The sequence below is a fragment of the Zophobas morio genome, unplaced genomic scaffold (genome assembly GCF_036711695.1).
Source record: "Zophobas morio isolate AGI-343-1 ecotype UQ-CSIRO unplaced genomic scaffold, CSIRO_AGI_Zmor_V1 ptg000046l, whole genome shotgun sequence".
NCBI classification, from domain to species: Eukaryota; Metazoa; Arthropoda; class Insecta; order Coleoptera; family Tenebrionidae; genus Zophobas; species Zophobas morio.
The window spans coordinates 3,405,057-3,431,335 of record NW_026972151.1 but is presented as its reverse complement, the minus strand read 5'-3'; the positions used below and the strand labels follow the sequence as shown (position 1 = coordinate 3,431,335).

Below are 26,279 nucleotides of genomic sequence, written 5' to 3'. Positions count from 1 at the left end.
ACTATAAAAATGTTATAAATATAAAGTTGATGTAATTTCCGGTGTTACCGGAAGTGAGAATTAAATCATGAGTTTACCATTAAATAGATCTTCTAGTACGATGCACATTTGTTTCAAAAACAAAGCACCTATCTTGAGAAATAAAAATGTTACAGGGATTGTATCAAATAAAAACGACACCTTGTATGTTAAATGTTACATACCTTTCGTCGGTACGAACTTTTACAACAGAAAAAATCTTCCGTTCTCAGAGACCGTTTGGTATTGAATTTCTATATAATGCCAAAACGCTCGTTATAATTGACAATAACAATGACAGACAATGTTTGTATGATAGAAGCTGCGCCACACGTTTGATGCTTAAGGCCAATTTCTCTGATTTTTATGCGACATTAAAATTAGGAAGAAATTGTCCCGTGACAACATAAAATATATTAATGTTGCTAGGCAAATTTATTAATTTTTCGAGTCCGGCATTGATCTCTTTGCAAGAAAGCAGACTTGTATATGTACAAACTGTTATTGGGGTTTGCGGTTAGTCACGCTATGAAGGGTTCTAAAAATTATTAATACATAATGTTATTTCAGTCATTTTCAGTTATTTCTGGCCACCCATTTTGAGTAACCGTGCGGCAAGACTCGACCATAAACAAACAGAAAAATATTCCATATGTTTGATATTACCCTTTTAAATGAATTATTTATTTTCCTATACCCAACAGTAAACAAAAACTTCGATTTGCACAACCTCAGAGACAAGGAATTCATTCATGCTGTATATACGAATGAGAGAGAAGAGAGATCGCAAGACAGAGAGGGCGAATGCTCAACATGAGAAGTTATATCTACCTCGGTAAAATCGAGACATGAGCTCCTTCGCTACAGACACGCTCCAATTTGCGTCCCCTTTGGTCTTCTTCTTTTCTTTTTAATAATTCCACCGGAACGTTATGATTTTAAAGCAGATTATGCAATCAGTGTTCGCGAAAAGAGAGTGAGTGTAGCTACAGGCCCGAGATCGTCCATAAATTCGTAATGCTTTCGACATCTTTCAGATGTTGGGTAAAAGGGAAACGAATTTCCTACACGTAATGAAAACACGGATATTTCATTCAATTCGGTTGCTCTTGCATAAAAATTTCAATTTTCATTTTAATGCAGAATATACGGATAACGCGTGACGTCCGGACTTTTTCACTCTTTCATTACAGGCGCCTTTAACGAAAGAGTTAAAAGTGTAAATTTTGTTAGTTAAACAATATGATTTCATTGTTATAGAACAGTAAAGCTCGACGGGCGAGCTTTGTGCTTGGGTTCGGTTAATTTGAAAGTTTTGCGTCGGACTAAATGAAATTTTGGCGAAAATTAAGTTCGCATGCTGTGTACGAAAATTATGCGGATGGTTGCGTTTAGTGAAGGGTGGAAGTACCATTATGGCCTAATTGGGGCGGAATTGTTGCGGGGGCATTGATTTGTGTTGAAGTCTTTCAGGTGAAATGTGAAGCTTGATTAAATTACGCAAGATTTGTATTCTCGTTATGGTTAGCACATGTCGGCAGTTTTTGGAACTCGTGTTCATGCGCATTTATGGTAGTCCGACTTATTAAAGGAATTTTTCATTAGTAGAAACGCTGTTTAATTTTAAATGTCCACAAAAAATTGGATTTGTAAGGTAAAGTTGGACATTTTAATTCATTATTGTACAGCTTCGCTGAGTTTGCCTCGAGGTATTACTTCGTAATTGCTTTGTGAATCTAATCTAATTACAGATCTGTTATTTTTTTTGGTAGATGTTTTATAGAACAACCTAGGCAACATGATGTCGTTTTTTTCACGTGAATAAATGGTCATCAATTAGGTCATAGTGACCAAAGATTTCACGTGATATTGACGTACGAATGACGGTCAAATGTCTCGTCCAGATGACGTCATTTTCTGACGAACTATTGACGTGATGTACTGACGTCTTAGAGTCGTCATTTTGTAACGAACTATTGACGTGATGTACTGACGTCTTATAGACGGCATTTATTGTCCATTTTAAGACGTTTTTTATATTTTGATTTTTAGAAAAAAATATGCAATAAATAAAACGCTGAAATACTTTTATATTTTTATGTTATTTACCTTAAATAAAATATTATAATTCGTTATAATTACCAGGTAAACCCCAAAACAAAATATGTATTAATTAAAGTTAAAATAAATTAGTGTAAAAAAATTTAATTTACTACAATTCTGTACAACCAACAATGAACTTCAATAAACAAATAAAAAAATATATGTCAATTAAACAAATTAATGATAAACTACTTTTAAGAACACAAACAAATCTACATACAGGTAATTACGAGTCAAATTACTATAAACAAAAAAAAGGATAATATACAATATATAATCAAAAATAAACGTTGCAATAAAATATGCTATTTAAAGAAAAATCAGTTTTAAAAACACAAAGAAATCTATTTAGTTACAAAGAATATTAATAGAAAACTATAATAAACTATAAATCAGTCTTAAAAACACAAACAAATCTATTTACAAAAAATATATAAAAAAAAAAAACTAGAATAAAGGGAAAAGACAGTTGAATCGCATTGTTGAAGTTACTTGCTTTGAAAATACACTGTAAAACTTTCTAATTCACGACGACTTGACTGTCCCCAACAAACAAAAATGTACCGTTAAGAATTAATTCTGTTTTAACAATCATATTAATAACCTAACTTTTTTAAGTTTGCCTTAATTTATTGCACTGAAAAGAAAATCCCATTAGAGTGCATGGATTAATGGAAATGCAATCATTTTTTCGTCTATGGGCAATAATAGCCAAATTATTAAATTTAAGGGATTACAGCTTAAAGCAGAAGACAAATTCTGCATTTTAAAAATGCTAAATTTACTTGAATCTAACGGATAATCGTAAAATGGTTGCATTGACAAAAACGTAGGTATAGCCTATCAGGAAAATCTCGTTGTCAATACTTTTTACAATGAAGCGAAATGTGCCATGTGTAGTAAGTTATCAAAAATATCGTAGTATTACAGGCATCTACCTGTATATAATATCCAATATTATGTGTTGCATTTCCGGAAGCGGCCACTGACCCTTTTGGGTATCTTTACCTGATTTTGTAAATAGCACTGTAATTTTAGTACTTCTGTAACCGTCCTATATTAAACATCAAAACCGAACGCTGTCCATTATTTCAATTATAACAAACAAAGGTCCTTCGAGCAATATCAAGGTACAATTCGGAAGACCATACATGGTCGTATCAACCGGATTACAAAAAACGTTGGTACTACGATTCGGATTGTACGAAACATTGGCACTTCAAGCCGGAACATTGGTCCCTCGAGCCGGAACAATTATGTTATATGCATATATGAATTCATTGTATTATTTTAACTTACAAAGAAATCTGCTTATTCTAATAGGCAAAGATAATCTTGTAATTCGTCAAAATTTGTTTAGGTGTGGTCTTGGCGGCATAACTTCTATTTTTGTTTTCTTTTTCAGTTGTTAGATTTGATGACGTTTCCATGTTGGAGATTTTTTTCACTCGTTTCCTTTAGCATTTCTTTCGTTCCGCACATGTGTTTTGTATTTGTTTCAAATCTAGAATAAAACTGTGTTCATTAGCATTAGTACATAAATAATTGCAGTAATATACCTTTTTTTTTATGGCGCCTCATTTTCAAAAACAATCACCGTAAGTTCTTCATAATCAGTGGGAGTATCTTCAGTGATTAATGGTGGTCTTTCTTAAAAAAACTGCTTTTGTTATCTACGTACTGTTATCAAAAATAACAGAAACATGTAAAAATTAAAATGATTACTTTATTAGATATTAACTTACCTAGTGTAAATAAGTAAGTATAACCCACACTGTACAGAAATTTTCACAAAACTGCGTTAAAAATGAAGTGAGTAACGGATACACGAGAAAGTTTCGGCAGTTGAGAACCAACTGGAAATATTGGGATGCTTCACTGTGAAGTGCAATAAACATAAATACCGAAAAAAGGGAAAGTCCGAATGCACGCCTCAAACATCTGATGTATTGTATGGTAAATACGGAAGTTGAGCATTATTTTTTCATAAATATTAAATCACTCTCTAATTTTTTTGGTAACCATCATCACTTTATAAACGTCTTTATAAAATCAAAATTCGACGAAGGAATTCTTCAAAACCTTGTCCCGTTTTAGGGACAATGGACAAAGAATTTTTATGACTTTGTTTGTGTCGTGGGGTCTTTTCACTATTATACGCTCAACCCCGGATGTTCTATTTATAATTTGCGAAGCAGGTACTTACAAAATAACACTTCCAGAGTATAAACAAGTTTTCAGAAATAATTATTTTATTAGAAATTATTAGATGAAAAAACTTGTCTTTGGTGTATTTCTAATAAAGCCGTTGTTTTTTTTTTGCTCTAAAGATAATTAAGCATTATGAAGGCCACTTTAAAGAATACGACGATCCACATCTAATTGATCATATAATCTATAAAAAAACGACCAAGAAAGGACGGCCTTTTGACGTCATTAATTGACGTCAGAAGTAAGTCATAAAAATCTCGTCATTATCACGTGATTTTTTGGGCGAATGACGTCGCCGACGAGTTATGACCAAAAATTGACGTGAATTAGACGACAGTCTGCTGCTTGGGAAATGTTGTGAAACTGGAAGATTCTAAATAAAAAGATGCTAAACACGTCATACACAGGTTTTCATGTTAACTAGAGTTAATTTTCATTAATAATGATAATAAATATTCATAGCCGGTATTCGTATCAATAATTTGGGGTGCTTGCAAACCATTTATTGTTCTATTCAAATGTGTATTTCGTTCATAATTGGATTTATGAATTTTTAATAAGAAATGTTCATAGTTGGTTCTCATTTATTGACTTTTTGGAATTGTCTGTTATCGTTGTTGTCAGCTATGAGTCAACAACAGGAAAGTGACGTTTTTTCGCAGTTGACAGAATGATCTCTTAGATTCTCAAATTGGTATTTATAATATTCCCGAGAATATCGATATTATTTTGATTTTGTTTGTTCACCCGATTGTCATCATTGTGGTTTTCATCCCACCAGCTTTACATTCTGATTATAATGAATAATTTTCGCTGCTGTTTCGTCGTTCAATTTCAGTAATAATCAAGCAGAAATTTTAAATGATTTTAATATACCTGAAAATTGTTGTATTATTATTCTTGGCAGCTGCTATAGGCAGCTTTTTAGTTAAGACCTGCTATTGTTTAAATTATTTAACTTGATGCTGAAAACTAAAGTAGTTCAAATTCCACTGAAATACAGAATTATCGTCCTACTTTTCTTATATGTAATTTTGCTACAAATGTGGATACCCCTACATAAAACATCTAACTTCCTGTCATCAACACGGTTTTGTCTAACAAATATCTTGTATGTCCAATTTGGCGTGTATGAGTTAAGTTGCTACTATTGACAGCCATGGCTCTGACGTTGTCTATTTGCATTTTCACAAAGCTCGATCAAAATGACCACCATGTATTAATGAAAAAGTTAGACTCTCTTAGTTTTTCAAATGAAGTTATTTTGTTATTTCAATCATTTTTGAGAAATCGAAAGCAATGTGTCAAAGCTTTTTTTAGTCACTATAGTACATCAGGTATTCCACAGGGGTCGAACTTCGGTCCATTATTGTTTTTGTTATTCATTCAAATAAACTTTTGTTCACGAATGACTCATACATTTTTTGTTGTTATTGCTCTGAAGGACTGGAGACAAAACAGACAAAAATTTAATAATCTGAAGTGTTATATAGTTACCTAGACCAAGAAAAACCTTGAGTAACCGTGTGGCAAAGCTCGACCATAAACAAGGAGTAAAATATTCCATGTGTTTGATATTACCCTTTTCAATAAATTATTATTGAAGACATTCAATAATTTTTAGAGTTACGGTTGGTGTAGTTGTAGTTTGCTGTTCCGTATATTTGGCAATATTCTACAGGGTCATTATAAAATATTGTAGTCAACTCACCTATGAAAAACAATTGAAATTTTTCTCGTGCCGCTAATCACCAAAATGATTTCAACTCTTTTGAAATGTCACGAACGTCGAAACAAATCTATCAAATGTGTCAAAAATTGAAATGCCAGGTTTGTGGTTTAATTTCATCTTAAATAGACACAAAAATAAGCCAGGCGAGAGCATTAAGGGTTGCAGTGTTATCGAGCATTTGTGAACGCCACTGCAATACATTTCAGCTTCAAAAATTGTAAATTGTCAGAAAAACGTTTAAGGGGTTTGTCATGAATTACACCTTGGAAAGTCGATTGGAGTTGAAGAGAATAAATCATCTGGTCTGTTTTGCAAAGAAGCAATAATTTTTCAAATAATGAAATCCAAAAAGTGGGGTTAAATTTGTCGAAACCAATGAAAACGGTAATTAATTAAAAAATTACATTTTTATAGGTACCCTGAAGGTAAAAATTGTGAAAAATCACATAATGGACAATGGCAGAGCAAGTCTTATCACAGTTAACGAACAGTACCACTGTTTTAAAATGACAATGAGTAATGATTTTTTGCAATAAATAATTTTGCCAAAGTGGTGATCCCGCGAAAGTTCAGTTTGTAAATTGTAAGGAATCGTCAAAACATTGTGCAGACGTGGTTTGTGACCGGTGCTTTTCTCTTGAAAAAACACAACTGAAAGCCTTGATGTTCATCCCTACAATAGGTGAAAACTGCTATGTCCAAACATTACCTTCAGCTTTGCAGTTTCTAGATATCTGAAACATACTAGATCTGCATAACAGGAATGTCAAAGAAGTTCTACCCAAAACACGCCCACATGGCCATCCTAATATCAAGATTTTTCAAAATTTCTATAATAAAAAATATGAAAAAAACAATAACATTTCAGGAGCATAGTGTTAAGAGTTCTGTAGATGATTATGAGATCTCTTGAAACAACAGAATGTTTAATAAAGATTTTGAACCTTCCTAATAGTAAAGTTACAATTATTACTAAACAGTAAGTTGAAGTAAGTTTTAAATTAAGAGAATGCAACTAACACAGAAAGAAAAATGAAAGTTACTGAAAATAAAAAACTTTATTGCAGTATCTACATACACTTTCTATATCCAATTTTGTTTATTGATCACATTCATTTACTTTAAAAAGTATCGGGCCTATGAATCGTCGTCTAGAAACAGCTAACCACACACCAATCTTCACTGCGTGTAATGGTGTTTCTTCAAAAGGGTGAGTATTTTCTATACACCAAATTCTGAAGTTCTGTGAGTTGACATAGCCTGACAGATGAAACCAGACTTCATCAGAAAAGAACGACAAATCGAGAATCCTGTTATGGTCCATATTAGCTTGAAACCAACGACAATACCCAATGCGGGGAGAAAAATCAGCTGGTTGCAGCTCCTGAACCAACGAAATCTTATATGGATGCATATGTAACTTCTCTTATACGATTTTTTGGCACGTGCTGTATGGTATTCCGGACTGTAAAAAGTTTTGACAAAGCTTTATTCAGACTTTGTTCCATTCTCATCCTTAAATCTTCAACAACACTAACTTGAGGTCTCCCCGTCGGTTTTCACTTAGAAACGCTACCAGTGTTGTTAAATCTGGGCATAATTCGCCGCTAAAGCGTCTTCAAAAATTCTTCCTCAATGACAACAGGACATTTCACCAGATACTCGTTTTTAGACGCCTTCACAAAGTACACTCCATCCCCATCCTCATTTAACACCCCATTACGGTAATAGGACATGATGATTGCTCCAAAGAACTAAAAAATTCATTTGTAACACTGACTATAGTTATTCCTCTGTGTTCATTACCAGAGATTATTCCACAATGATCTGTAGTTTTAATAAAAACTGTTTTTTGAGACACTTATTAAAGTTCGAACAAATGGGAACACAGCAAAAATGAAAACAAGACCAGTCAATTAACGCACAAAGTGTGGGAAAACGTACCAGTAATCAGTAGAAATGAAAAAGTTATTGACATCTGACAGAATTTGATGAAGCGTTGAAACAGTGCAGCCGCTAATGTCATACTAATGTGGCGTTAAAAATAAAAATTCCAATATTAGTGTAATCCTTTCCACAAAACTGAAAAAGGCGGCACACAATGTCACCTAAGTCATGGCCTTCCTTGACTACAATATTTTATAATGACCCTGTATAATCCCAACATCTTACTTCAATACAGTGCACATTCTATTATTTTATAATGTTTTCAGAAGTACTTTGCAGAAAGTTTACCGACAGATAGACACACAGACAAACGGACACGGAACACCCACTTTTTCTTAATATAAGGGAGTCATAAAAGGTCGAGAAACCTGAAAACAGCGATTCGTCTGGTGGACCCTATTACAATACTCCCTTACTTTGCGTTCATGAAGTAATAATAGAAAGACAATAAATTTCTCGGTATCTAATAACTTGTTTAGTTATATGCAGTTGGATTTCAGACCTAAAAAATCTACGACACTGGCAGTCCAAGAATCGATAACTTATACAAATAGTACAATGAAGAACGGTGAAATGGTACAAACAAAAGCTTTTGAATATGTTTCACCAAATATTCTTGTCTCTAAATTAGAACTATATGGCTTCAGCCCCACATCATTAAACTTATATCTAATAAAAAGAAAAGAAGTACTTAACATACCATACAGTACTAAAAAAATCTGTTGTCTTCGTTGAAATTACTTTTCATCCCATTTAGTTTTTAGGAAGCACACGCTGATTTACTAGCAGGTAAATTCTGCAAAGTTATGTTTCTCTTGCAAAACATTTCTTAACAAGTGGACCAAGATATTGTGATAACCCAAACATCCCGCCTTAAATTGACATGTGAAAAAGCAAAATTGGAAGCCCGCGAAAAATTCAAATATTTGGCCTTGGCTGTGACCGTCTTACAAAATGCAACCTACGTTGTGTGTTTTTTTTGCGAAATGCGTTTAGATGCAGGTGGTGAACCCGAAGATTAGAAAAGTACCGCTAAAATAAAACACAAAAGATATGGAGGGCATAAAATTGTTTATTCCTTCACTGACAAAAAAAAGAAAAAAACCAGCTGCAACTAAGTTTGCGCAGGTTGAAGATTTTCTTAGTGCTCAGCTACAAAAAAAAAAAACTTTCCAAACTTTGAATGAAATCAAATTAAACGTTCTCAATCAATGCAAATATTTGAATATCACAAATTTAATAAAAATAAAGCAAAGTCTGAAGTAAAGTAACTAGATGCAAATACACAAGTTATTACGGACGTGTGGCGGCAAATTTAAATTGTGGCAGTCAACAAGAGAACAAAATTTTAATAAAAAACTATGCAGCTGCAACGACACCAGAGCGCTATAAGAGTGTGGCGATCGAACTATATCAGTTTCATTCTACAACACAGCAAAATTTCCCATAGGGGGCGTTGTAGCACGAGCGGAGTTTGGGGCCCCTGATCGTGGCTAATCTCCCACCACGACGGTGATTCTACTCTATCCTATTGGCAAGCACATGTCGCTCAGCACCCCTCTATCTAACAAAGAAACAAAACACATGATAAATAAACAACACAAAATGTATTCAGTGTTGCGAGGTATGTGCGTCTCGGTGATATAATTTTGAACGTTGCGAGAAAAAATGTGTTGGTGATGTGATGATGATAACGATGATAATAACTGCCTAAGGGGACAAATTTTTAATTCCCCCATATCTCAGTGCACGATATTATGAATTCCACCGCACTTTTACGGTCTTTTCCCAGAGTGGGGCAACGTTAGATTGATTTTAACTGCCGTAAATGAACTATTAGCAATCTTGTGTGAGGAGTTAAGAAGTGTTATAATGTAACACTTAAGTATAAGCATCCAGATTCATAAATTAATAAACAAAGGACGAGTCCTGACCAAGTGAATCTCATGAAATCTAGCAAGTGCTTGATTTAAACAAATTCCTGACTGTTAAATTGTGCTAGAACTAGTTAACGATTAAAATCCTAACTTGAACTATGAATTTACAAACAATAAAACAAATTTACACCACGAGTTGGCGTCGGTCGAAAATTCGCATATTGCCGTTTGGAAAAAACTGCAAGAATTAGCTACGCGTGTTGGGAACTGTGGCGTCGTCGTTGTTACGATTAATTTTCGTGAAACAGAGGCTTTCTCCTTTTTATTGACTTCCAAACCAACTAAACTTAACCCAACTAACTCACCACGTGGTTTCACACACAACGAACAAAACAAAAGTGAAGTCTCTCACTTCTTTAGCCGTCAAATCTTCTACCAACCCTCTCAAACAGAAATTCCCCCATGAGAACTACCAACTACCAGAAAAGAACTAAACGTGCACATACTTGCCTATTTTTTTTCGATTTTTCTTGATTGAATTTTTTTCGGAATTCAAATTTGGTCACCGCAATATTGTTTTCATCATACACCACGGTTTTTGCAAAAGTTAGTAAATTACGGTATCATTATTTGGGGAAACCGTGCTCATAGCATAAGAATATTTACAATAAAGAAGCCATTCTTCAAAGGAAACATTCTAAGATTTTAATTTCTTTACATCTATTATTGTTTGCTGCGTACCAAAAGTAATTATACAGTTTATAATGACCATACTCAAATCCATGATTATAATAACACATGCATAAGCAAAAATGAATTAACATCCGACTCTCTTCACCTGGAAAAAAGACTGTGTAGGAACAATTATTACGGAATAAATTTTTTAACAAGCTGTCAGACTCGATAACAACACTACCTCACAATTAGGTTTTTAACGACAACAGATTTTTCCGTTTGTAAATGTTCTATGTATGAATTTTATTGTAAGTAAATTATACTTTGTTGTATTTATTTGTTTATACTGACTCGTGTATAGAATATTCTTGTTGTTAGATTAATAAATAACAACACCATACTGCGATGACGTGACCTTAAAATTTTGCTTAATAAATGCCACTGAATTTTACCAAATAATATTCTTATGTACTTGTGTTTTATGAAACCGACAATTTTTATTGTTTAAATCTTAGTCACATAACACGTAAGGTACGCAGGGCTGACTCATTAACCTCTGTTTTTGTTATTACTATTCACTGGACGTGTCAGAATTGACATACGTGTTCTTGCTGAAATGTCGATCGGAATATTTTCCAATGGAGGAACTCACTAGAAACACACGCATTACTTTGCGCTACATCAATACATTTATATTTTTGTAGCAGTTGTTTGACCGTTTAGTCGATTTCGTCGAAATTGACATTAGTTGTATCGCCATTGAAGAAAGTTATTGAGGGTGACCCAATTTTCTTTACACTTTCAGTGTGCAGAGTTTGCTTTTTGGCTTATCGCTGGAGAAGTGCGAACTGACACTCCGCACCAAACCAAACATATACAAGTCAACAAAATGCGTTTTCGTAACATAATGGGTTCGAATCAAAAATTATGGTAGAGATTATGGTGGAGTATGGGTGATCAAAGTATGATACATTAATGATTGATGAATTCAGAAAAACAATCCCTGCAACAATCTGTAAAATAATACAGACAGTCGTATTTTACTTTATTATTATTAGTATGTTCCATCACAGAAATCTGTTGAAAAGAAACCATGATAGGCATGCGGTCACGGTTCTGAGAACTGTCTAAATAAAATTTATTGTGAGCTTTTTTTTTAGATTTTAGCAATAACTTATTGATGGCACTGAACCATTCCTTGGCTCTCAACTGTTTTTCACTCAGTGTCGTTTTTTAGACCGTAACAACTTTGAACAATGTTGTGTCATCTACATAAAGAATAACTTTTTTGTTATTAAAAAAAAAACGGAAGAGGAAGGGGTTCAGGGATTGAACCTTGCGGTATGCCATATTCTACAGATGCTAAATTAGATCATTCACCAAAAGTACTCGTATGTTACTTGTTTTCTATTTATTAGGTATTCCTTCATCAAATTTAAAGATATGGTGCTGAAGCCACGAACATAGAACATAGAGCACCTAACTTAGAGAAAAGAATATTTGACTTTTATTAAGTCGCAAAACGTAGCCTCTACCATTTCACCGTCCCTCATTGCATCATTTGTAAAAGTTATTAATTCTTGGACTGCTAGGGTCGTAGATTTTTAGGTCTGAAATCAAATTGCGTAGAACTACATACATCAGTAAATTATTAGATACGGCGAAATTTACTATTTGTTTGTAAAGCACTTTTTGTATTATTACTTCCTGAGCCTAAGCTGGAAAGACTGCAATAAAATCCATCTGACGAATCGCTGCTTTCAAGTTTTTGTCGACGTTTTATAACCCTAAAGTACGAAAAAGTAGGTGTCCCATTTCCGTCTGTCTGCAAACTCTCTGTAAAACACACTCTGAATCTATGTATTATAGAATAATAAAATATATACACTTTACTACATTGAGTGAACAAACTGCGATTATTGAATACTGCGAAATACACGGAACAACAATACAAAACTAAAGCCTCGATTAATCTAAAAATGAATTGCTGTCTTAAATCGGTTTTACGGTAGAGCTTTACAAACAATGGTGAAATATTGGAAATTGACACTCTTATTAATCTTCCTGCATTTAGCTGAAAATCTGTATTTTATTTTAATGGCAGCCAATGCAAAAAAAGTACGCGGAAAGCTCTCAGATCTATGATCATCATTCATCAGTTTGCTGAACGTTATCAAAATTGAGCTTTTTTTTTTCACACTATGAAATAGGCTAAACTTTTGCTCACCGAAATCGGAGGAGCTGTTCGGTTTTGTCACCCCTCGTGTGTAAGCACCCTTCCATAAATAACAACCTGAACCAAGATGGAAAGCATCCTTCAAGAAGATAAACACGAGGAATTAGATTCCGAAGACAACACGAATCTAAACGTCGGATAATAGCTGAAATCAACAATACAGGTAGGCTTACCGAAAACAAACCTTTGTTTACACTCAAGCATCTAGAAACACAAAACATGTAACCGTGATCTAAACGCAGCTGCAAACGTCTTTCAATCGTGTTTATTTTGTATTAATAATCCCAACAGAAATAGAAACAACACCGTTTCTATACATAAAACATCCCTCACCCAGCGGCTAAAACAAAGTCACCAAGCACGTCAAACTAAAAATGCCCCAGAGTGTAGAATGATTCAAAAACTTGTCAGCTTTGCGTCCCCTATTTGCCAAACCGAACCCGACTCGATTCAATAATAGAAATTACAGCTGCATTTCTGTACCAACAATACACTCGACTCCGGTATAATAAAATCACGCTTCGCGTGCAGAAATGCAGAACAATAAACTTCACATTATATTCCGTCGCGCCATTCCAGAAGCACGACAGCGATCACATCATTACAGTTTAATAAACTCCGGAGTCCGGAACATGTGTCGCGTTTAATTTTTAATAAACTCCGGTCCAATTCCGGGACATTTCCGGTTTTCCAGCAAATAAAATTTCGCGCTTTTCGGAACGCAACGACGGGTTTCTCGAAGATGACACGTCGACGGATCCCCAGGCGAAGGATTTACGGCCTGCAGAAACATGCAAGTGGTGCATGTTGGAGGTGCGCTTTCTAATGCCATGCATTAAGCTGATTTATGTCTAGCGACCGGAGTGGCCGGAAATGGTTGAATCTATTCCGGAAACGTTGAGAGCATCTTTTACATAATTAAAGACAATGACAAATTATTGAAGCGGCGGGAGTTGCTTTTGCGAGGTGTGGGCGAAAACTGAAAGGCGGGAGAGGATTATGTGTAGGATAAATCTGCCGGACGATAAGTGGGTGTACTGACAAGAGCTTTCATTATTATCACCGCAATAGCGATAGTTTCAACACACTGCGGACGCGTTTCAACAACTGTGTTGTCATCTTCTTGCTAATCTATACCCTACCTGCGGTTTCCCGTATTATATTTTCTGCCGACGTAACAAATCCACACTACACAAACTTTGTAATCTCGAATGTCGCAGTAAAGCAGTTGATTTTGGTCCTAATGGCCTTAAGTCATTATGCTTATAATATCAGTTAGCATAGGAATTTTAGCCTCCGCATATCAGTGACTAGCAAGATATATTAAATTTGTAATCGAGTCATTCTTGGAAAGGCCTTAGCATGTCGATGATTAAACCACACTGAATATATACAAAATAACACATGTAAAAATAGAAATGGTGGACACGTTTTAATAAAATTTTTAATAAAATGAGTGTGAAGTTGCAAGGAAAACTGGTACAAAATTAATTATCGCAAATGAAAAATGGACACAGTCGAGGATGTTGTTGGGAAATTCTTCCCGGAATTCATCCCAAGCTGCTTCAATCGAGTACACATAGTTTACCTTTGCCATTTCGAAAATACGACTCAATCATGAACGCTTTCTGTTCCAGTGGAAATGGCGGTTATTTTTGAGTGAATACACAAATACGCAAATAAATTTCTGGAAAGAACTGTTTTCAGCGGAAAGATTATTTCTCCAGATATCAAAGGATTATGGATTACGATTTCGCATTATGCTAAACGAGAATGAAGATCTCTGTCGTGTACAAATTTTTAAATCGGGTATATAATTTTAAATTCAAATCCTCGACCTCCTCAATCTTGCAGTTCCCAACATTCATTACTTCCCGTTGTTGCGGAATTTTATCAAATAAAAACAAAAATTCTTTATTCTAAAATTATTTAAATATGTACATCAGTTTGACTTATTGATTAACAGACTTCGCCACATTATAAAATTTGAATTTGTGAGATAAATCAACGAGAAAAAGTGGATTACATCAATGAACATGCTTAACTTCGATTGTTTGTATTTATACATACATCGAGAGAATGCCACGAGTAGTATATAGCAATTTGTTTGATTTCAATGAGTTTATCTGCTTAAAACAGAGGACAAAAATTATTAATTACGCTGCAATGGGGCAAAATGTTCTTAATATGATTATTATAACTCTTGTTTAATTATCATTATTAAATGTGGAGGGGCAATGTATTATCATATTTTCGTGAAAATGGGGTGATTTGTTCTTAATTTCATGAATAAAAAATTAAAGGGTGATCAAATTTATTAAATATATATATTACACCTAATAAAAAAAGAGCTGCCGCCCAGCGGCTTCAAAACTCCGGACCTCTCATCTAGCACCGGGCAGGGAAGATCATAAAAATTAAGCAATAATGAAAATGTCAATTAGGTGTTAAGAAAGGCGGCAAGTACCAACACCGTACCATAAATTAAATCTGCCTTGCTATTACGTTGCATTCGGAGTTTTACTGAAGGAATGATAAACATTTAAACTGGTTTTATAATTTTAGCGTTAATAATAATAATAACATTATACTGTACGAGTATAAAAGAATAAAACATTTATTTACAACTTTACGATCACGTATTTAGCTAAGGAGATATGTATTTACAATTTTAAAAAATAGAATCCTGCCCTGAGTATTGCTTCTAGGATTTCCTAGGTAAACTAGCCTGCCAACGGATAAAAGAGGTAGTGTTATAAATTTCGGTATGTTGTAATCCGATTAGGGTCGTCTTTGTTGCTTAATTTTTATGATCTTCACAGTGCTAATTTGCATCTACTATAAAGAACAAGACGGGTTAAGCAATAAACATATCTATATAATAATTATAAACGATATCAAGGTAGATTCGTAAACCACAAGTACAGGAACATATTATTTCATAACATTTCACTTAAAAAAAACAATTGGGACCCCTGAGGAGGGGTTCTTTAAAAATACATTTGGGGGCCCCGAGAAAGTTTTAGATTTTCAAAAAAGACAGTTGGGACATCGAAAACGTTTCACATTCTTAAAAAAAGACAGTTGGGACCTCCGAGAAAACTTTAAATTTTTAAAAAAGACAGTTGGGGCCCCAGAGAAGGTCTCACATTAAAAAAAATTGGTCGAAAGTTGTTTCGACAGAACTTCCCCCGCTCCTGAAATAAAATGAAACATATCCAGCATTTTCGAGTTGAGTTTTTTCTTTCATAATTTTGTGATTGATGAAAGGCTATAAGTACTCGTATAATCCGACAATACAGCTCATTAAAAAAAATTATAAAATTTGATTTTGCGATTTTCGTTTTCTGATAACCGCTATAAAATAGAAACCGAAGGCATAAATAACACCCCTTGCCCTTCAGCAGAAGGTAATTGCAATCTGACGCTCGAGTGTTTATTTATGTTTATACATCGAAAGAATGTCACGTAGAAGTTAGTTTCATTTGAATGAGCTGCTCTTCTCAAAAGACGACTAAAATTATTAATTAAACCACAATTGAACAAGATATTCTGAATACTATAATTCTTACTGTATCATTATTACATAAAGACGCGCATATTCTTCACATTTTCGAGAAAATCGGGTGACTCGTTCTTAATTTGACCAATAAAAAATTTGTGATAATTCTAGTCACAGCATAAAAGAAAAGTAGTCACAGCGTTACACCAATGGAGTGAATCGAGATCGCAGTACCGCAGATCGCCATGCGCCACGAAGACATACAAACCGTGTCGAGAATAAAACGTTATTATACCTTGCAAATGTTTTTGCGATAATTTGAACGTTTAACGAAAAAACTGAAAGCGGAATCTGAGACCACCTTTTTCGGGTTATGAAACGTAAAAAAACATGAAATTAGTAAGTCACCCGCTGGATTCGATTACAACACTTCCTTCGCTTACAGTGGGGAAGTAAAAAACCTACAATGTAAATGTTAATATGTTCATAATTCAATTTTGGGGTCGTAGCTGTCATTATTTAGCCTTCACCATAAATATTAGTGGCTTAACTTCGTCGATAACTCTTTCCTGGCCGTAAGTATCCATTATTATTTTGTCTACACATTTGATCCACATATCGCCTGGGATTTATTTAAACCCTTCTCCCCACATTTTTATTACATTCAAATCTTTTCCCGACGTTTTTTCAATATTTTTATCGAAATACACTGTAGCCATATTCCAAACCGTTGCGACTGGATTAAAATCTTAGTAGTTAGACGAAAACCTTAAATCTTTGTGGCAACATATTTTTGCTTATTCGTCCACAAACTATCAAGTAGGCACATTCCTGGAACGTTGCTTGACTAAATTTAGAAGCTCAGATTTAAAAAAGTGGCTTTCAAATAATAAGGGGTGATCAAAAAGTTTTCAAATTAGAGTTGGCCGTGGAAATATTTGTCATATCTTTGATTAAACTGTACAAGTCATGCAAGGTTATGCATATATGAAAGATTTGTCAAATATTTCCATGGGCAACTCTAATCTGAAAACTTTTTGATCACCTTTTATTTAATGTTGAAACACTCTTTTGATTCCAGATTTTTTTCACCAGCAATTTATAACCGTTACGACAAACAAAATAATCCTGTCGAAAAGGCAGAATGGTGAACAGCAGGAAACATAAATCGCATCACATCTTGAATAAAATCTCATTTTCGCTTCGTTTTTCGTCAGTGTAAATTACAAAATTCCGAAACTCGCTCAAGTGACACATACAAAATCCCGATTATTTACTTTATACCGAACGTTCACTTTCCAATTTAATAACCGGTAGTCGGCAACGTCGCCGCCAAGATTTCTTCTTCACCTTCCGTGAATAGAGATCGTCGAACCTGCATTGGCAGCAGCCAATATCTCATTTCGAATTTACAGGTAGGTATTTTTAGAATTACATTACGCCTCTAGAAATTGGAAAAATGAAATCCATCTCTCGCACCAGACAGTCATATCGAACAAAGGCCCGACTTCCACATTTTCCGATTTCATACCTACATTAGCAGACGTCTTACGACCCTGGAAATGAAAATCGGCGTGCGAGTGTCTGTGTGTATTTAAATTAAATTGCGTTAGGATCCTGCAGGAACATCAAAGCGCCCCTGCTATATTACCTGTTCCTCCAGTTTTCGACCTCACGCGTTTAAGTGCCTCTATAACTGGAAATTCTGAGATGGTATGGCCTCGTTTCGATGAATAGATTTGCCATGACCGATTGATCGACACTAAAAGGGGACTGTCTGGGCGACATTTGATGTTTATGGGAAGAAAAGGGACCGCTTTCGGAGAATAACTTTGTTATTATTAGGAGGTAGGATCGAAAATGGATACTGCCAAAGAGACTTGTTGAAGCTCTTTCTGATTTTACTGAAAATCGTACACAATTTCAAGAGAGTTAGGAAACCTTTTACTCTGTTAAAGATCTAATGTGGGTTTCATAAGTGCGGATTTCAAGGCAAATTGCTTTATTTGTTAAGACATTCCAAACAGAAATGTGCTGTGGGCGCTCATCTATTAAGAAGGGGTGTTTAAGACAAGTTTCCAATACTAGTCACCTATTTTTAGGTAACAAATAGTCTCCAAACAGGTTAGAAGATCCTGGATTGCGTCCTACAGTCTAATTTTTTAAATCACCGATCGTTTCATGCATTGTTGAATTCTATATTCCTGACTAGATCGATTTCTGCAGAGAATATAACATCACGCCAGCAGGTCATGAATTACGTGCCGCTGTTCCGTCTATTACATTTACATATGGGCTACTCCTCATATATTTCCATAGCATTAAACATCCACATTACATCTTACACAGTCTACACTAGTTTCTTTTTTTTGAGCCACCCTAACTGTTACAGACATCTAAATCAAACGATTATTAACCGACGTTTGTCGTTGTGCTCTGCAAAGAGATTGCTTTCAGGAAATAACTTCGTCATTATTCGAAAGCAGTATCGAAAGAGGATACCGCTTTGAGGGAACCTTGTTAGAGCTTTTTATGATTTTACTGACATTTTTGCGCAATTTCATCTCAGCAGAGTAAGTTAGGAAGCCTTTTATGACGTCGCAGATGTAATATGGGTTGCATAAATCTACTAAAGCGAATTTTATTTGATGCGATACGATGCATATGCGCTTGAAAGTATTAAAGTGACGGAAAAATTGCGAGGGTTTTGTGTGTTTATGGATCTCATGCATTCATTTTATTGCTGCAAAAAGTGGAACTGACGCGAAACATCAAACAAAATGCCGAGATGGGCTGGAAACGTAAACACCGATATCAAACATGATAACGATTGTTGAGTCTGATGTGTATTACTCTTCGTTTTGCAGGCACGCATTTATCAGTGTTCGGGAAAAACGGCCGATTATTCATCTTCGTTGGCGAAAAAAGGTAATCGAATTCGGTATGGCTATTTCGAAAGAGGGATTAAGTTTTTCTCTGATGGATTTCTTAGTGTTTAATGTTTATGTTGTTACTAAAAATCCACAATAAGGCTATTCTTTGGTTTTCTAAGATCATGACGACAATTATAAACTCCTGAATTAAGTGTGTCTGTTACTGCAATACGTTTTACTTTCAGAACAGTGATAAAATTTTTTATATAATGTGAGACTTCGAGGTCATGAAATTCAAGATAAGGGAGGAAGATATCTTTCTAAACTTCATTGAAATTATTAAAAACAAAGTTATCATTTTTACTCCCCAAGCGTAAGCTAAGGAAGTATAGTATTCGCGTCCATCGAATGAATGATCACTTTTATGTTTTTCGACTTTTCGTAACCCCTAGAGTATGAACAAAAAAAGTAGTCTCCCGTTTTCGTCTGTCAGTCTGTCTGTCTGGAGTCTGTATTCATTTTTGTTAAACACGTAATCTCAGAAACTGCTGGACCAATTGTTGTCAAATTTTGTATCAATTAAATTTTTAGAACTATCATCATAGCTGGTTTAACGCTAATCATCCCCACCGGCAATTTGATAACGCCATTTCAAAGAAATCTAACTGTTATACAACAATATACTCCTGTACGTGTGGTGTACGAATTCGTTTTGAGTTTTTTTTGAGCGTCCAAACTTTCGCAAAAACATATACGCAGTATAAAAAGAGTTTACCCATTAGCCTACAATGTCCCGATCGTGGTTTAGTGGATAAGAGATCGGAACGCGAAGCGGATGTCTCCCGTTCGATGCCAAACTTGGCCTCGCGTTTTTTTTGCTCTTCTTATCTTTTGCTGTATATTATGTATGTTCATAATGTCATAACAAATTTTTATTAATCAAATTAAGAACGGGTTATCATTATTTAATAAAAATTGTAATAACAATTTCAGAACATTCTGGTCGACTATGTCTGAACAATAATTTTAGTCCCCTGCTTTGAGGCGGCAAACTCATTCAAATCAAACGAATTTCTACGGGACATTCTTCCGATGTACAAACAATCAATTTCAAGTGCTTGTTTATGAATTGGAAGGAAGCTTGTTATTACTGCTGAGAGGCCATTTTCCCATTGGTTATCTGTTTTAAATATATTTTACATTGCCCGTACTTGTGCAATTTGCACAATGCCTTGCGCCCCGCAGTGTAGGAACTGCGAGGGTGTTATATACCGTCGCCGATTTTTACTTTATAAAGGTTAAAACAAACATTGCAAAATCTGATCTTATACTTAATTTTTCAGAGAAGCGATGGAAGTTCTGTCTAAATGAACTTGGATCAATTTTTTTAAGTTGAGAAATATGTTGCTATAAAGGTTGAGAAACCGGTGGATACTAACTGTCGTTATCATTCCCACAGCACCAACCATTTGAACACTCTAGAGGCTTCTGCCAAGTTCAATCGAAATAATTAAAATAAAATCTAAAGTACAACTTTCGAGAATATTTAATGTTTGTGGAAAGCGAATCCTTGGAATATGACAAATTCTATAGAACTTGGAAACACGATTCGATATACCACATTTGTATATTTGCGGCAGCTGATATAGTTTTGGTACAATAGACCTTTCAAAATATTCCTTTCTTTGTTCCTTCTTTCTTTCATTCTTTATCATTTTGTTCGACCCTTCTTGATTTATGTCTTATTTATGTCTTTTAAGAAATAGTCGAAAGACGTGATTTTTGAACGTCTGTATGTTACGACTTTTTATTAATATGACGATATCTGTACTTATTTTTTTCCTGTAGATTCTCAATTTTAGGCTATTACGTCCCTTTGTTATGCTGATATCTATCGAAAATTTTGTTCAAATTTTGTTTCTTCTTCTTCTTTCCAGATGCAGAAGATGTCATCTACATAATGTATCCAGATTATTATTCGTTCTTTGAACTCTCTGTTTTCTGGTATTCGTTATTCATTTCTGCCATTGAAGAAAGAGTTACTTCCATGCTTACACCTTTTACTTTGTATATTTTGCTCTGGAAGATAAAGAAAGATTGTTCTTAGAATTTTCTTTGTTCTGTCTTGTTATTTCCGCTCAATCAATGTGTTCTATGCATGCTTTTTGAGGATACTTGTGAGTAAATTAACGTCAAACAGTATTAGTTTCACATCTTCTGATAATTTTCTATTTACTTAACGGCTTCTCTGTTCTTTAGTCCAAACTAAGGTTTGAATTTAATTCTTGCCTTCAATACGTTGTTAATCAATTTAATCAATTTATTGCTGGTGATTTAATGTTACATAGTACTGGTCTAATTGGGAAGTCCTCTTTATGGAGTTTTTTCATTTCATATAATGGAGGTATGGTTGATTTATCGCTGTCATGTTGATTCCATTAAATTCCTTTATTTTATCATTACATGTTTTTGATGTGTCCTTAGTCTTCTTTATGAAAGATATCCATAATTAAAATCTCAGGGTTTATCTGTTTTTCTTTAAAAAATTTTAAAAATTTTCTATAAGGTATACAAAAGTATTGTTATGATTGTCGATAATTTAAAATCGGCCTGGGTAAAATTTAACAATTTATTTCTTCATAACTCAAACTTACACGACTGATTACACAGCGATTATGTACAAAATAATTCCGTCGCAACTTGACTGAATTCGTTCACTGGACTCCTCGCTGATTGAATCAACTGAACAATTCTCGTTCCCGACGGTATCCTCTATTTAAACCTACCCGTTTCTCTCTATGAATCGAAAACACGGCTCGGACACCGTCATCGCTTCTACACTTATCTGGAGCACCCACTCGCGACTTCCGCTTCCAGGCTTTTCTCCGGCCGCCGTCATCGCCGTATACTAAAAACGTTCGATTTATATACAATAAAATTTTACAATGTCATTACGAGGGATTGGCTAAGCTGTTTACCCACTGAGTGTCCTACGAGTTTGGCATGCGCCGCTATTGTTCAACCAGAAGATTACTGGTCTTCTACTTGTCCGGTTTTAAAATTGCAATTTATAGTGGTGGTGAACCGCTGTGAAGTTAACTGGCTTAAACAATCATAAAATTTTATTGTATACAAAAGGAACGTTGTCACTATACATACCAGAAAGCTCTCGACGGCCTACATATATACCAATTTTAACATATTTGGAAAGACATCGTTGTAGAACATATTTTAAAGAATAAGGACTTACGTATTAGCGATAAGATATCTCCTAACTAAATATATGTATATAAAAAAATAATAATATTATTTTTTTAGCGAAAATTGAAAACTTAAAAACCTGAAGCAATAAAAATTGTTTAAGTTTTTTATTTGAGATAATTTAATTAGTATATGATTAATTATTAAATGAAGAATTTGGAACAGGTTTCTCGTAATTGTCTCTTCTCATTCATTTCTCTTCCTTTACGACGTTTCGATGGTAAATTATTATCATTATTCAGTTTTCAATCAATTTTGGTAAAAAATGATTACTATCTCTAAATTCGCGTAATTTGCCTAAAATTGTCTGTAACAAGTTCCTAGCTGTAAAAATATCTGTAACTTAATATATAATAATATAATATATTTTCGTAATTTTTCTAAAACCTTTTTTAGACCCACTGCTCCTCCTATGGAAGCGTTGTCAACAAACTATCAGTAATAAAATAAAAATCTCCAACAATTTGTCCTTATTACAAACAGTTAAAACGGCACGAGAAGTGAAACTCCAACGATTATCTAAGATTCGTTGACATGCGCCGGCCGCAAATTGTTGCCAAAATGTGGGTGCGATTAGCAGATTTTGATAGATAATATAAAAATCCTGATGAAGTTTTGTAATTATAGGAAGCATGATATATCATTAATAAAAGTGTATTCTTTTATGGCCCTCCCAAAACGTGACGTCATCTTACAATTTTGCCGAATAAGTGCTCTTCAAATTTATGAGTGTTTACGCTAGATATAATTTTTTTTTTAAACGGGTGTGCTTCATTAACTTCGTAAAATGTTATTACATGATTTTGATATGTCATTTTATAAATTTAAATATTCCTTACCACGCAGATTTTGAGGTGACGTCATCACTTTGTTGATGGGAATGATTAGACAAATTTTGGTTAGCATCTTGCCATCTACAAGATATTCTTGAAATACAGATACAATTTGATAACAATCGATCGTGCACTTTCGAAGATTTTTCTGTCCAATAAAAACATGGAAGCAAAAAATGCAAACTCTTTTTTGCTTTCCTAAGAACTATAGAAATTCACATTCGTTAGTTAAAAATGGTATGGACGATATGACTTAATAAATGTATCAAGAAATTTGTCAGCATTTCCACTTGGAGATCAGTCAACTCACAGTCATACACAGCAACTATACCTGGAATCTCACATTCCAGCTCATTACTAAAACGAGTCACGCACGTCAACCACATTGTAATTTGTTACAGTTATGACTATGACATTATGATTATGAGAAAAACCGCGAGTTCTTCTAAACATAGGAATAAGCACACAAATATTTGTTTGAAGTATACTTAAAATAATTGACACAGTATGTGATAACTTTATTAAAACAATTATAACATTCACTAGATTACTGACATTTGTTCCTGTTGTCTCTGCATGACAACGAACAATTGATAAGTACGTGTAAACGAAGTGTAGGAAAACTGGGTGTTGAAAAAGTCATAGCTCTTCATCAACAGCCATTCCTCTTCGTCTCCTTTCAAACATAGCCTGCGTTGTGTGAAATGTGACTAAAATGTTTCTCTATACTTAAAGAAAAATATAACAAGAAATATATCTTTGTATAAACTGTAAGCGAATAATAAAATGAAAAATGGAAATATCAAGAGTTGAGCCAAAATAATTAAAATAAGAGCTTCATTTATACTTTTTCCGCATTTAGCCAAATTTCTCCATCCGCGGCTAGCACAATAGAGGAGACTTTCATTTTGAGTGGTTGTATTGTTTTCTTGTTGATTGTAAATTTGTAATGTTTCAATAGAGTAGTCAGCCCCACTTTTGACTGCATTAGACCAAAACGTGCACCTGCAACAACAAAATGTCAGTTCTAACCTTCCTAACCTTAATTTTAGTTTTTTCATACCTATACAAACCCTGGGTCCCTCGCCAAATGGAATGTGGGCATAATGGTGTCTGTTACTCTTACTCTCTTCAGTAAATCGCTCCGGATCGAATTTCTCTGGATCTGGGTAGAATTCCTTATCGTGATGAATACCAAGAACTGGAATGAAAATCCTAGTACCTTTTTCTATTACCACATCTTCATCTGGAATTTTGTAATCCTTTACGCATGTTCTGGTTAGGAAGGGCAGCGGCGGGTATTTCCTTAAGGTTTCGCTAATCACTTGATCCATATACTTCATGTCTTGGATACTCTCATAAGTAATCTCTCCATTATGTGTGGCCAAAACACTATCAATTTCGTCTCTGAGCTTATCTTGTATATCTTGGTGTTTCGCAAGCTCATAGAGAGCGAAAGCCATGGTCGTGGATGAGGTTTCAAATCCCGCGATGAAGAAAACGAAACTTTGGGCAGCGATTTCATCAAGAGTTAATGTTTTACCGTCATACTTGTTACCTCCTTCATTCGCAAGGTTTTTACCTTTGATATCGATTAGTAGTTGCATGAAATCTTTGCGACTGTAGTTGTTTTTCTCTCTGTAGTTAACCGTATCTTTGACAAGCTTAACAAAGAAATTAGAAATGTCACTCGGGATCACCGCCACACTGAACATTTTCGCAACATTAGGGAAATTGATTGCCAAAACCTGTTTCATCACTGTGAGTCTATCACGCTCAAAAAATTTCCTGCCGTACCGCCTGAAAGGGGAATCTTCGTCTTTGAATGTATTGAATTCTAAACCAAAGGCACACGACCCAATTATGTCAGTAGTGAAACATCCAAGGGTCTCTTTAATATCAATCGGTGCACTGGCCACACGATCTGCTTCAATTTTTGCTATGAAATTAGGAATACAGTCCACCAGTGTTTGGAACATCATCTTCATTTTCCCGGAAGTGAAAGTTGGAGTGACTTTAGTTCTCAAATTTCGCCACTTTTCGCCACCTATGGCGAACAAATGGGCACTTAGAGGGTCAGCGTCTTCGTTATAGTATAGTCCCCTGTCTACGAAATGGTGAAAGTCCTTTGTCATTATATTCTTCAGGTAGTCTAAATCTACAACCAAGTATCCAGGGGTCAAGATCGAGAAAAGTCCTCCGTGCTTCCATCCCTTAGCTTTCATTTCTTCATAGAAACGTGCTAATCGTAAACCTGTGTGCTCTTTGGCCCTAAGTGGACTGCTTCCGTTGCCATATGGAATTTTCGGTTTTAGGTAGGGGACTTTTTTTCGTTCCCAGTACTGGTAGGTCCATTTAAAGTAAGCTATGAGGGTGGTAACCACCACGGCAAGAATGGCGATGGCATAACCAACGCAGGAACCACAAGGCATTTCTATAAACAGCATAATGAGAGATTGCGTAAGCAAATTAATTATTGCAAAATTTAGACATACCTGACGCTATTTGCACACGTCGTTCGCTTAAATACAAACTCAGTCAGTGGTAGTGTGTGTACATATTTATATCACTTTAAATTGCTAGATCATCGTACGTGTTATAGCACCTGATCAAATAGATAAACTTTTTTTTTGTTTTGGAAAAACGTAAAACCGATAGTAATAAGGTACTACGAAGAATATAACAACAACAATCTGATAAAATAAAGCCAATTCTATGTGTTGCTGTAAATACTTAGCACATTGGACTGACATATTTTATGTGTAATGTGATAATTTATTATTTAAACAAGTTTGGGAAAATGTTTGTGTGATTTGAAAATGAGTCGTTTTAGATATCTCGACGTACGCTGATATCGACAAAAATTATGTTATACTCGTAAAACTAAACACTTTCGAGAGATATATAAAACGGCAGTAAAATTGAATGAAGCCATAATCCACTGATAGTGACGTTAATGATTTAATAAATTAGCTCTTCAACTAACGAGTTTCAAGGTTTCCATATTCCAG

At 34.6% G+C, this 26,279-nt stretch overlaps 2 protein-coding genes across 2 annotated transcripts in view; one reads left to right on the top strand and one right to left on the bottom strand.

Annotated features, from left to right (window-relative positions):
- Positions 1–26,279, top strand: part of LOC135142395 (TWiK family of potassium channels protein 7-like) — a 555,364-nt gene that overhangs the window by 343,257 nt on the left and 185,828 nt on the right. The window lies entirely within an intron of this gene.
- On the bottom strand, positions 23,766–25,935 carry LOC135142224 (probable cytochrome P450 6a14). The gene is made up of 3 exons (XM_064073899.1): positions 25,764–25,935; positions 24,332–25,702; positions 23,766–24,273 (listed from the first exon to the last, which is right to left on the bottom strand). Exons 2-3 carry the CDS (start codon positions 25,698–25,700, stop codon positions 24,110–24,112), a joined length of 1,533 nt encoding a protein of 510 aa, XP_063929969.1. The 5' UTR covers positions 25,701–25,702; positions 25,764–25,935; the 3' UTR covers positions 23,766–24,109.

What these genes read in the sequence shown, in the direction of transcription:
- LOC135142224 (XM_064073899.1), bottom strand. Translation starts at nt 25,700, where the DNA reads ATGCCTTGTGGTTCCTGCGTTGGTTATGCCATCGCCATTCTTGCCGTG. An exon ending in GGGACCCAGGGTTTGTATAG is followed by an intron (nt 24,274 to 24,331) that starts GTATGAAAAAAC and finishes TTGTTGTTGCAG; the next exon opens with GTGCACGTTTTGGTCTAATG.